General features: G+C 38.8%; 2 protein-coding genes across 4 annotated transcripts; one reads left to right on the top strand and one right to left on the bottom strand.

Annotated features, from left to right (window-relative positions):
- Nucleotides 1–289: 289 nt before the first annotated feature.
- On the top strand, nt 290–9709 carry rad21b (RAD21 cohesin complex component b). 3 transcript variants are annotated; one of them, XM_042011508.1, is made up of 14 exons: nt 290–453; nt 2086–2282; nt 2833–2962; nt 4755–4854; nt 6113–6219; nt 6462–6671; nt 6793–6912; nt 7023–7151; nt 7283–7506; nt 7573–7729; nt 8018–8163; nt 8251–8433; nt 8530–8613; nt 9362–9709. In XM_042011508.1, exons 2-14 carry the CDS (start codon nt 2139–2141, stop codon nt 9551–9553), a joined length of 1926 nt encoding a protein of 641 aa, XP_041867442.1. In that variant the 5' UTR covers nt 290–453; nt 2086–2138; the 3' UTR covers nt 9554–9709. The 3 variants fall into 3 exon arrangements, with proteins under 3 accessions (XP_041867442.1, XP_041867441.1, XP_041867443.1); XM_042011507.1 differs by having other exon boundaries at nt 292–453; nt 6790–6912; XM_042011509.1 differs by lacking the exons at nt 290–453; nt 2086–2282 and adding an exon at nt 2326–2704 and having other exon boundaries at nt 6790–6912.
- Nucleotides 9710–10192: 483 nt separating this feature from the next.
- utp23 (UTP23 small subunit processome component) lies at nt 10193–11714 on the bottom strand. The gene is made up of 3 exons (XM_042011510.1): nt 11387–11714; nt 11112–11286; nt 10193–10692 (listed from the first exon to the last, which is right to left on the bottom strand). The coding sequence occupies exons 1-3, from the start codon at nt 11572–11574 to the stop codon at nt 10294–10296; spliced, it is 762 nt and encodes a 253-aa protein (XP_041867444.1). The 5' UTR covers nt 11575–11714; the 3' UTR covers nt 10193–10293.
- Between the last annotated feature and the right edge of the window lie 277 nt (nt 11715–11991).

The following is an 11991-nucleotide window of genomic DNA, read 5'->3' as shown; positions in this document are numbered from 1 at the left end:
AAAAAAAGGGAAAGGAAGAGAAAAACACCAAAAAGGACAAGAAAATTTCAAAATAATTTAGATATCGCTACTACAAATAATTAATGGGTGGTAAAGGAAAAGCAGTGGCAAAGGTAGTGATAACAACAATATCAGTAGACTGTTTATTAAATGGAATATTTTCATGCTTCTCATAATTAGTTTCTGTGGTATTATTAGATATTTATGGGATGTGAAAACAGTCCTCAGGTAGACTGAAGTCACACAGGTGCAGGGCTCAGCATCCTCCTCCTCTTCTCCCCCTCCACATCAGCACCACTCCGCATCCTGCTGAGGTTTCAAACCGTCCACTCGGCAAACAGGCAGGACGCCATCTTGCTTGTTTTAGTGGAAGAGAAGAGGGGGGCTGCGAAATAACCAGCAACAGCGACATTACGGCACGAAAAACGGGGAAAAGCATACGACGGCTCCCCGGTGAGACGTTTGTTTTTTTACGTTATAAAGAAAAAATGGCTAAACGTGTATAGCTAATTATCTGTGTCAGCAAAAAAAAAAAAAAAAACGCGCTAGCTTCCCGGTGCTCCGGTTTTTCTGCTCTGCGTCACCTGTTGGGACCTGGAGAGCATCAACGGTTATTGCGGTCAGATAAACCCGCCTTGATAACGATCAATGACTATAATACCATGATATGTTATGCAACGATAATAACAACCTGGTGTCAGGCAGCAGCATCATATTGCTGCAGGTGTACCTCACACACCTTACAGACAGATACTGGTTCTGTTTATCATCACATTTGCGAAGCCGCCTCAGTCTCTGGTGGCATCTCTTTCTATATCAGCTGCTGACATAATTCAGCGATATAAAGACATAGAAAATGTGTTATTTGTTCCTCCAGCCCTGAGACTCAAATTAGCTGGTATTTAACATGATCCTGCAGAATTTGACAACAAGCTATCGGGGAGATCAATTTCTTTGAATCAGGTGTGCTGGAGCAGAAAAACATCTAAAACCTGCAGGACAGTGGGCTCCTGAGGACTGAAAATTGACATCCCTGCTCTATGCAAACAGGATCAACCTTGAAATCAGCTTAGTGTTAATATTAGTTCATAACTGGAACCTTATTGTGTGTAAACAAAAAATGAAAGTAATAGTTGGCTGGGGGTGAAGATTATGTGTTCTGGAGGGTGGGAACAGTAGAGACGGGGAAGGTTTTTCTGATGAGATGGCAGTGCAGAGTGGCATGATGATAGGTGAATGAGCTGACTGATGACTTGAGATTAATTTCCTCAGATAAGTGACGGGGTTTAAATCCAGAGCAAGAGTTTTAATCAAAACAGGAAATCCAAAAATCTAAACAGAACCCTGGAAACAGGGAAAAGGAGAAGATTTATAAAAAGGAGGTCATCAGTGCAGTTGCAGGTGAGGTAAGAAGTCAAGAGCAGGACGAAACAAACCAAACAAAAACAGAAGAAACCAACAAGTTCCAGCACATATATCACATGTACAGCAACCAAGCCAGAAATATAAAATCCACATATTGCTCAATGATTAATCAGTAGATAAAACACACAAATTCATGAGACTTTTGACAGACAAGAGAGCAACAGAGGAGTGTTTTTACCTGAAGCAGGGTGTGGACTGTACCTGTATTCAGATCATAACTTTCCAAATGAATAATAACTCATAGCATCTCTGTTGCATCTGAACAGTAGTAAGGTATGTAAAATGAGCTCTCAAACATCCTGAAGAAATAACAACTGCATTCTTCAGGGTGGTAAGAAGAATAACCTAAAGGGTGCAGCACTAAAAAGATAAAAAAAAGAAGTTGTAACTAGATCCCAGTTGTATTGAATTGCCACCTTCATACCATATTAAGACCATCTAGATCAATAGTGTGTCATCCTTCCAGTAGTTGTAGTAATCTTTCATGTAGTGAATTTTTTTTTTCAATGAGTTTGCACCTTGCTAAATTGTTCCTGCTCTCTGTTTACCAAAGCTCTCCTGGCACAATAAAGTCCTTTAGCGCTTATGCTTTGTTTACTACCCAGAGTTGTGATTTCAGTCTTACCACATTTCTCTCTTTGTGGTGTCTGTTCTCTCCAGGCCCGACGCCTCTCCCCCTCCCCTTTCCCTTGTGCTGAGAAGGCACTGAGACAATGTTTTATGCCCACTTTGTCCTCAGCAAACGTGGGCCGCTGGCCAAAATCTGGCTGGCGGCCCACTGGGACAAGAAGCTGACCAAGGCTCATGTGTTTGAGTGCAATCTAGAGAGCAGCGTAGAGAGCATCATCTCACCCAAGGTAATTTATCAGTTTACTTTCCATTCCTCCACCCTGTGACTCTGAAATTATTGCTCAGTAGTGGAGTTTGTTTAGATGGGATATGTGATTTTAATGTTTGAAAAGAGTGTTTCGATATTTTGTGGTACCTAACAGGTCTTAAAGGATCAGTTCTCAAATCCAGATAAAAGGTTAACGGAGGCATTTGATTTGAGGCATTTTGCTGATGTGAGTCAATCAACACAATCAAAATTATATGAATTAAAAGCTAGTAAAATGTTATAATTAATGGCCATGTATATATTTTAAGTGCAGTTAAGATTCATCCTAAGAAGTCATTAAAGGAAACATCTCATACAATCAGATCATTAGTTATATATCACTTTAAATGTAATCATTTTCTCCCAAAGTTATTGGCTGATACACAACAGAAGTGATCAGATGTGAGACTTTTTCCTTACACTTTATAACGAAGGCGAGAGCTGGCAGAGCTGACATACTACAGATATCTTTTACAGTATCTTAACCAATTAAACATAGATGTACGTTTTTGTCATTATTCATTATACAGGTGAAAATGGCTTTACGAACATCAGGGCATCTGCTGCTGGGGGTGGTGAGGATCTACCACAGGAAGGCCAAGTACCTGCTGGCAGATTGTAACGAGGCCTTCATCAAGATTAAGATGGCCTTTCGACCAGGTTGGGAGCAGCATATAAATCTAAACTAGACATGTCTCCTGGAGTGGATGAACTGGACGGACGACTAATAAAACCTATAGCCTCAGTTATTGCTCCGAGTGTAACCCACCTCATCAATCAGTGTTTTAATGAAAATAAATTTTTTTCGGCTTGGAAAATATACAAAGTAATACCTCTATCAAAAAATTAAAAAATGAAATTCACAGAAACAAACTGTCGACTGATTAGTTTTCTCCCAATTCTGAGTAAATTAATGGAAAAAATGATGTATGAACAGATTACCTATTTTAAAGATAACAACTTATTAACAAATTATCAGCATGCTTATAGAGAAAAATATTCCACGGCCACTGCTTTAACCCAGATGACGGATGGCTGGTTTTGGGAAATGGAACATAATAATATCATTGGAGTTGTATTACTTGACTTTTCGGCTGCCTTTGATATAATTGATCATAAGATTTTGTTGGAAAAACTGGAGTCCTATGGCTCTGTGGAATCAGCATTACAGTTAATTAGTAGTTATTTGTGTGATAGACAACAACTGGTCTATTACAATGACCACTACTCGGACTGCAAAACTGTAAAACATGGAGTGCCGCAAGGCAGTTGTCTTGGCCCTCTTCTGTATACAATATTTACGAATGACTTACCATCAGTGTTAAGAAAAGCAAGCATTTCAATGTTTGCTGATGACACAACAGTATATTTTGCAGCAAAGTCAATCAATGACATAAAAACAAGCCTTAAACAAGAACTTGAATATATAGTCAACTGGGTGGAATTTTGAATGTTTCTAAAACTACAAGCATAGTCATTGGTACAGATCATTCTTTAAGAGATAAACCTCAACTTGATCTCCACATAAAAGATAACCACATTCAAAGAGCGGTCTCTAAAATGGGTAGCAGATTGTCTGTTATCAAAAGATGCTCAGAATATCTAACTAAGCAAACAATCCCATTTGTCATTCAAACTCTAGTTTTGTCTCATCTGGATTATTGTTCTGTGGTTTGGGCAAAAACATCATTAAACAATATCAGAAAATTACAGTTGGTACAAACAAAGCAGCATGTGTTGCTCTGAAATGTGGTTTTATGACAAATGTTGCTAAAATGCACAATCGACTCTCCTGGTTTTGGGTAAAGGATAGATGGTTATATTCACTGATTCATTTTTTAAATAATATTATTATGACAAAAACACCATCTATGTTTTACCAGAAACTTCCGTTTAGCACATAATAACTTGACAAGGCAAGCAACGCAGTAGGGCTGTGCTTCACTCTACCAAAATGTAAAACAAGTTTAAGCCAACGTACAGTGATATTTAGAGCCATGCATGAATGGAACTCATTACCACAAAATATTACACAACAATGCAATGCTTATTGTTTTAAAAAGCAAATGAAAATATACTATAAAATAATCAGATTTAAATTGAATAATGTGCGAGCGTGTTTTAGTATGATAGTATATAAGATAAGTATGACTACATTGTAAATTAACGTATAAATTATGACAGTGTATGGGATTTAATATTGTATTAGTCGAAAAAGTAAGATGATCAAAATGTTATTTTAATATTTAATTTGTAATCTGTGAAAAATGTGAATCGTATACTTTTTCTACTGTAAACTGACCCCAGGAAGAATAGCTGATGCAGCATGCTGCTGACGCTAATGGGGATCTCAATAAACATAAACATAAACATGTCTTTTTTTCCCCCCTTTTTTTTAAGTTTCTTTCTCTATCTTGCCTCTTACTTGTTTTTCAATGTCATGTTGCCTCAGGTGTGGTAGATCTTCCAGAGGAGAACAGAGAAGCAGCTTATAATGCCATCACACTACCTGAGGAGTTCCATGATTTTGACCAGCCGCTCCCAGATTTAGAGTAAGTCTTCTATATATCTGCTTGGTGCTGACAGAGCGTTATGCTCAAATATGATACAGAAAACATAACACTTATTACAGACCGAACACGTGGATGTTTTATTGCTTATTTTCTGGCATGTTTTTCAATCTCTTTAAGATAGCATGATGTTTACACAAGACATGAATAATGGGGAGAAGGTTGGAGACTTTGTGTTTCACAGTTGGCAGCTTAACCTCTAGCCTAAGATCTTCTTACACCATATTAAAAAGGTTTTAAAGGCATTTGCATGCTAAGTCCAAGATTGTCTCTTTAAATCAATTAGATTTAATAAGTTTAATAGCAATTATACTAGTAAGCTTTCATCTACTGAAGTTTTTTAGAATCGGTTCACGGTTCTTTTTACTCATTAATCAAATGCTTTTAGAAAGTTATGTGGCCACTAGGAGCCACCGTACATACAAACTGTCACAAAGTAGTATGTTGCAGTGGTAGTATGAACTCAAAAGTACACTAAGCTCCAGCCAGCCGCAGGCAGATGAGGGCAAATAATTAACTTAATGAAATAAAGCAAAGGGTGCAGCAGATGTACACACACATCAAAGGAGAGCCTGGAGTATTTATACAGAGGGAGCTAATGACAAACGTAAAGCAGGTTTGGTTTTTAGGAAACTGAGATGTAGTGTGTGGGTAAGCAGAAAGAGCGACTAGCAAGGGTACGAGCTAAGGACATGAAACAGAAGTAAATGAAGTCGAAAACTCAAGATGAATAAAACAAGGCTGGACAGAGAAGACATGGGAATTGATATGACAAGAAAAACCTTTAAAGAGAATCAAAACAGAATTTAACAACCCTCTTTATTGCTTAGCAACTCAATTTTGCCTCCTTTTGTGATTATCTGCAACAAACAGACCGATAAAACACAGACAACTGATGAAAAAAGAAATGAATATGAAAATTATGGATGTGCAAAAGCAGATTTATTCTTTAAATTTTAGCTAATCCCAAATATTAAAGAGCTATGCATGTTTTCCCTTGTAAGAATGTGCACAAAATCCATTTTCATGTGCTGGGAAATAAATGTAATCATCAAAGAATATAAAAAGAAACAAAACAGGAAAGATGATATTAACTACATCTGGACAAATTTGCTGGAAAATATTAAATAAACTCTTAGAAAGCTGAAAATGTTTTCTGCTGTTGGGATAAAATATTGTGTTTGCAGAACTGTGCTGTAAATAGATGGTAGCAGTTGATAGTGGTGTGTATTTTGTTCAGTGACATTGACGTGGCTCAGCAGTTCAACTTGAATCAGAGCAGAGTAGAAGAGATCACCATGAGGGAGGAGGTGGGCAACCTCAACCTGCTGCAGGACAATGATTTTGGTAAGCATTTTACCTCATTTTTAAATCTTTGTTCGGGATTTGATTAATTATGCAGCTGTAAATATGCCTTAAGTAAGACCACTATTCAGTGTTGTGAGATCTGAGAAGCCACACGGACACAACTGAGGATGAAAATGATGGCAGTGTTAAACCTGTGTATTGCAACACTTTACCAGCTGCAGTAGAGAGTTAAATATGCATCAGATATTTATTTCGTGAGACCACATTCATCTGTTGTGCAGCTGACTTTGGGATGGACGACCGGGAGATGATGCGAGAGGAGAGTGCGTTTGAGGTGGACATCATGGGAGCATCAGCTTCCAACCTGCTGCTGGAGGCTGAAGGTGGAGCTAACCAGATGGCCGACAAGTCCAACCACCTGGAGTATGATGACCAGTACAAGGACGACTTTGGAGACAATCCCATGGAGAGCAATGAGGGAGGGATGCTGGGTAAGAGCCAGCATTTAAACACATGCACGTGTCAAACAAGACAGATTTATTAAATTTCTTAAATCTATAAGTGATAATATTTTCTTGGATCAAAGGGTTCATTTGTATTTCCCTGCAGTAGACAAACTGCTGAGTAACGAAGATGGAGGCGGCATCTTTGATGACCCTCCGGCCATTACCGAGAGTGTGATGATGCCGCAGGACCATGGAGATGATGAGGATGACTTTGATGCGCTCTCTGGTCAGTTTTACACACATCAAATCCTGTTTTTATGTGGAGTTTGTTTTACGCACAGCTAGAATTACAATGCAGTTGCATCTTTATGACAGTCTGATGTTTCTGTGTGTTAGCGGGAGCCCCAGATAGTCCTGACTCGGGCCCAACAGAGCCGGTACCAGCCATGACTGACCAGGCAGAACAAACCACTCTCGCTCACAATGAGGAAGAAACCTTCGCCCTGGAGCCTATTGACATCACAGGTTTGTGTTTTTTTACATGACCGTGTTTGTCCTACACATTTTTATTGGTTTTCCTGCAGCGATTTTCTTCTGGGGTTTTTTTGCGTCATATATCTTCCACCTTCATGTCTATCTCTGTATGGCCTTTGCAGTTAAGGAAACCAAAGCAAAGCGTAAGAGGAAGCTGATTGTAGACAGTGTGAAAGAGCTGGATAGTAAAACCATCCGCGCACAGCTTTCTGACTACTCTGACATTGTGACCACCCTGGATCTGGCTCCCCCGACCAAGAAACTGATGATGTGGAAGGAGACCGGAGGAGTGGAGAAGCTTTTCTCTCTCCCAGCTCAGCCTCTCTGGAATGCTAGGTTGCTAAAGGTAATGTAGCTTCAAGTACACAGGAACTACTGTTGAGTTGCTCCTTTTAAATCTTTGTCTTTCTAGATGTTTACAAGGTGTCTGACTCCACTGGTGCCAGATGAGCTGAGGAAGAGAAGGAAAGGTGGAGAGGCTGACAGTCTGGATGAGTTCCTCAAAGATCTGGAGAACCCAGAGGTGCCCAGAGAGGAAACTGCAACCCAGCAGCAAGGAGACATCATAGGTAGGAATGCATTTAATATCATTTTTGGCTTATTTGTTTGTGCAAAGTCATATTTTCTGTTCTTTAATGGTGCTTGATGTTAAATTTGAGAGATAATCATTTTGGTACATGACTATTTAAATTACTAAATAGAGAGTGTTTCCATTAGTGATAGTTTGAGGAAGGTTTGAATAACTAATTTTCATTTAACAAGGAGTAGAGGCCAGCATATATTCTCACTTAAAAGTTGAATTTATGGCTCCAGATTGTTATTGCACAGCTTATTATGAATGTGAACTTGTCTTCCAGACCAGACCATCATGGAAGAAGCCAGCGTACTGCAGGCTTCAGCAGTTGAGGGAAGCAGGACAACGCTGGATGAGTCAGTCATGCCGCCTCCATCCTCCCAAAAAGGCCTGAAGCGCAAGTCTCAGGACACAGAACCAGCCCTGCCTGTGAGCACACATGGCCAGATTAGAACGTTTAGCCTCTTTTGCTGTCTTTGTCATTATTTTGTATCATTTCAATCCTCTTAACTCTAGATGGGAGCACTGGATGAACAGCAGCAGGGGTCTAAAGCATCTCATGCATCCCAACAGCTTGAGGCATCTGCTGTGGATTTGCCCCCAGAGGAGACCACCACCACCAACATCAGCCAGCTGATAGAGCTGGACCTGCTTGCTGACAAAGACAAGAAAAAGAGTGATGATGATTCTGATGAAGAGGTGAAATAAAGACTTTAGCCCACACAGTTTATAGCCTTTATTTGAATTTGTAACTATTTGTGTGTGTACGTGTGTGTGTGTGTGTGTGTGTGTTAGGAGGAGGAAGCACAAGGAGGAGACCAGGACCAGGAGGAGAGGAGGTGGAACAAGAGAACCCAGCAGATGCTTCATGGTTTACAGGTACTCCATCAACAGTGGATGATAGAGAATGATAACTTATTATTGAAAGCTAAGAGTGTTCAAACGTGCTCATTCTCAGTAGATGAAAATGAGTCTGTTATCATATTTATTTAATATTTTTAACATGTGAATGTGGTGTATAAGAGAAAAACATCACAAACGACAAACACAAAAAAATTTAAATCTTAAGATGTGTTTTATATTACTCTAAGAAAGTCATTTTTAATGTTACATTGTCGACCCGTTACAAGCTAACATGATTTCATACATAACTCATCATTTGCAGTTATTTTCATAAGTTTGAAAACAATTAATTGGCTGTAAAAAAAAACTTACTGTTTGTACATCTGTTTCCCTACATTAACACACCTGGCTGAAAGAAAAGAACTCGATGAGAAGGTCCACTAATGTAAAGCAGCTTTTCCCAGACTGGGGGTCCCAAGATAGTTTCAAGGGGTCACCAGATCATTGTAAAAAAAAAAAAAAAAAAAAGATAAGCTAAAACTCAAATAATTTGGAACACAGTGTATATTTGGCTTACAAAAATACAGAGACCTAGAATCTCTGTTGTAGCAGAAGCAGACATACTTCATCAGTTTCACAAGAAAAGAAAAAAAGAAAACAAACAAAAAACAGGTCACAGGTAATACAGAGGAATAGTAAAACATAGAGGATTTGGCTGTTTTTAAAGGCAGACATGTGGGTTACCAGATCCTTCCCCTTGATTCTGGCTCTCACTTTGTCACAGAGGGTGATGGCCAAAACAGGCGCACAGTCAGTCAGCCTGCTGGATCTGTGCAGGAACAACAACAGGAAGCAGGCAGCGGCCAAGTTCTACAGCTTCCTGGTTCTGAAGAAGCAGCAGGCAGTGGAGCTCGTCCAGGAGGAGCCTTACAGCGATATCATAGCTACACCTGGACCTCGCTTCCACATCATCTAAGAAGTATTCACCTCCGAAGGAAAAGAACTTGACAGCACTGTGTGCTAACTTTACATAAGCCTTTTTTTTCTATTTGAGATTTATTTCTGTCTGGTCTTTTTTTTATTTAGTTATTTATTAGATTGTGGTTCATTTACGTTTCAGTAAATGTTAAACAGTTGCATTTTGATCATCCAAAAAACACACTCTGTCATTGCATGGTAGTATGAACCAGCTAAACATAAACTATATAATTACAAAACAGTATGGAATCAGAAAACAACTGAATGAAAACATGCATGTTATCTTGTGTGTGGTTTCCAGAAACTTCTTTTATTGCAAAATTGCTCTTATATTCCAAAGGATTCAGTTTTTTTAGATGGAATATCATTAAGATACAAAAGGATACCAAATAATGAATCTGTGTCCTGATAATTTAACAGTTGTGCTCTAACAGTATCTTTTCTGTCCATTAATTTCTTGTAATTTGTTTTCATTAGAAAGCAGATTTAATTATTATAAAGAATGACTTGATAACAAGCTCAACTTGAGTCTGAGTGGACATTCTTTGCTCACACTATAAAACAATGATACATACTGAATAAAAATATCAGATATTACACTGATTTATCTGCAGTAACACTGGAAAAACACACCAGGTGTAACATTACCTTTAATTTGGATAATATCAACCACAGACATCTTTGACGTCTCGTATATTAGGAAAAGGAAGCGCTGAAGTCTCTTATTTTCCTGCCAGACTAGTTATTTCTAACAGCAGGACCATCCGTGTCTTGGGCTCCCACTATCTTTCGTTTCTTGTGTCGGCTTCTCTTCTTCTCTCCTGACTCCGCCTTCTTTAGCGGCGGTGTTGGCACTCCTTTTTTCTTCTTTTTGAGGCAGCTCAGGGGATTTGGATTGCTCTGTTTCCTCTTCCTCTTCTTCCCTCGCCTCTCTCCATCCTTGTTACTGATGCCCTGCTCTTCTTTCAGGCTGCGGATGCTCTGCTGCTGGGCCGGGCTCACCAGCTCTCCCAGCTGGACGGCCTGGACATGGTCAAGGGATTCCTGGCTGGGCTTGTCCAACACAATGGTGTTGAGAACAATGTAGAGCAGAGGAACCCCTGGGATCTTCTTCAGGCCTGCAGTCAAAGAATGGTCCTGCACAGACACATGCCAAACAAAGCTTTATAACAAAGTGAAGTTATGTTATTTAACAAGTCAAATGTGAGTGGTGAAAACAGTCTGGATACTATGCCATGTCACGAAAAGTGCTTCATCTGGCTTTCACTGGGAATATTTTAACCATTAGCTTTCATTTTTATTATAGGAAAAGCAACTTTATCTGGCTAAAAACAAGTAATTGCAACGAAATTCCTCTTTTTTTACCATCACAAACTAACGGGTTGTTTTTGCAGTATATTTTGGGTCACTGTCTGTGTGTTGTGAAGCATCACAACTTATACAGCTGCTTCTTTCCTCTATCAAATCACTAATAAAGCTTGTTCTCCAGTGCCCTTGCAAGCTTTTGCACAGTTTTTCAAAATCAACAAGTAAGCTTGCATCATGTCATCCCATACCTGAGTGGCAACAAAGTAGTGATGTGGGTTTGTCTCCTCCAGCATGGACAGCAGACACTCGGAGGCAGAGACTGGATTCTTAAAATGAGGACATTTCCTAACCTGGAACCGCTGTAAGATGATTTTGGCTCCATAAAGTTGGTTTCCAAGTGTCTCTAGTTCTTTCAGCGCACAACTGAGAATGAACACAGAGAATATACAGGTAAATAATAATGTCACGTAACAAAATAAAATAAAAAATATTGGTCACATTTATATGTTGTGTGAGTACTCACTTTGTGGTGCACAGTTGAACCTCCCCCATCAGATATTTCGGTAGCTGCTCTTTAATTTGAATTTTGTTCTTTAACGCCGCCTGACAAAACGTTCCGTCAATGAGGATCTGGAAAGGCTCCCTGAAATTAAAGTTGTATTTGTAGAAGCTAATAGTTTTCTTGGCTTGTTTCTGTCGCTTGATCTTCATTGTTGGTTGTTTGTGACCCCTCGAAAAAGACAATAACCGTTAAAGACAGACCTAAGTTAAAACACAGAAAGATCCCCCGTTCCTGGAGGTAAGAAAAATATAGAAATAACAGTTGTACACACGTTTTCAGTGCGTACCTTTCATAACTCCGGGTAGAAACTAAGCACCAATTACAAAGTTCCGGTAACCATAGACACGTGAAAAGACATACAGACAGTCTGTAGCTGTCAGGTAGCTTTTCTTTTATTCATTCATTCATTCATTCATTCATTCATTCATTCATTCATTCATTCATTCATTCTCTGAACCGCTTATTCCATTATATATATATATGTACATATATATATGTATATATATATATATATATATATATATATATATATATATATATATATATATATATATATATATATATAT

The sequence above is a fragment of the Melanotaenia boesemani genome, chromosome 17 (assembly GCF_017639745.1).
Source record: "Melanotaenia boesemani isolate fMelBoe1 chromosome 17, fMelBoe1.pri, whole genome shotgun sequence".
Classification (NCBI taxonomy): Eukaryota; Metazoa; Chordata; class Actinopteri; order Atheriniformes; family Melanotaeniidae; genus Melanotaenia; species Melanotaenia boesemani.
Note: the sequence above shows the minus strand (reverse complement) of the source record. Positions and strands in the feature narration are given on the sequence as shown.

Excerpts from the sequence above, each read along its gene's own strand:
- rad21b (XM_042011507.1), top strand. The coding sequence starts at position 2,139 with ATGTTTTATGCCCACTTTGTCCTCAGCAAACGTGGGCCGCTGGCCAAA. Across the intron at positions 2,283-2,832 it reads AGAGCATCATCTCACCCAAG|GTGAAAATGGCTTTACGAAC; the intron begins GTAATTTATCAG and ends TTCATTATACAG. Across the intron at positions 4,855-6,112 it reads CAGCCGCTCCCAGATTTAGA|TGACATTGACGTGGCTCAGC; the intron begins GTAAGTCTTCTA and ends TATTTTGTTCAG.
- utp23 (XM_042011510.1), bottom strand. The coding sequence starts at position 11,574 with ATGAAGATCAAGCGACAGAAACAAGCCAAGAAAACTATTAGCTTCTAC. Across the intron at positions 11,287-11,386 it reads GTTCAACTGTGCACCACAAA|TTGTGCGCTGAAAGAACTAG; the intron begins GTGAGTACTCAC and ends GTTCATTCTCAG. Across the intron at positions 10,693-11,111 it reads ACTACTTTGTTGCCACTCAG|GACCATTCTTTGACTGCAGG; the intron begins GTATGGGATGAC and ends GTGTCTGTGCAG.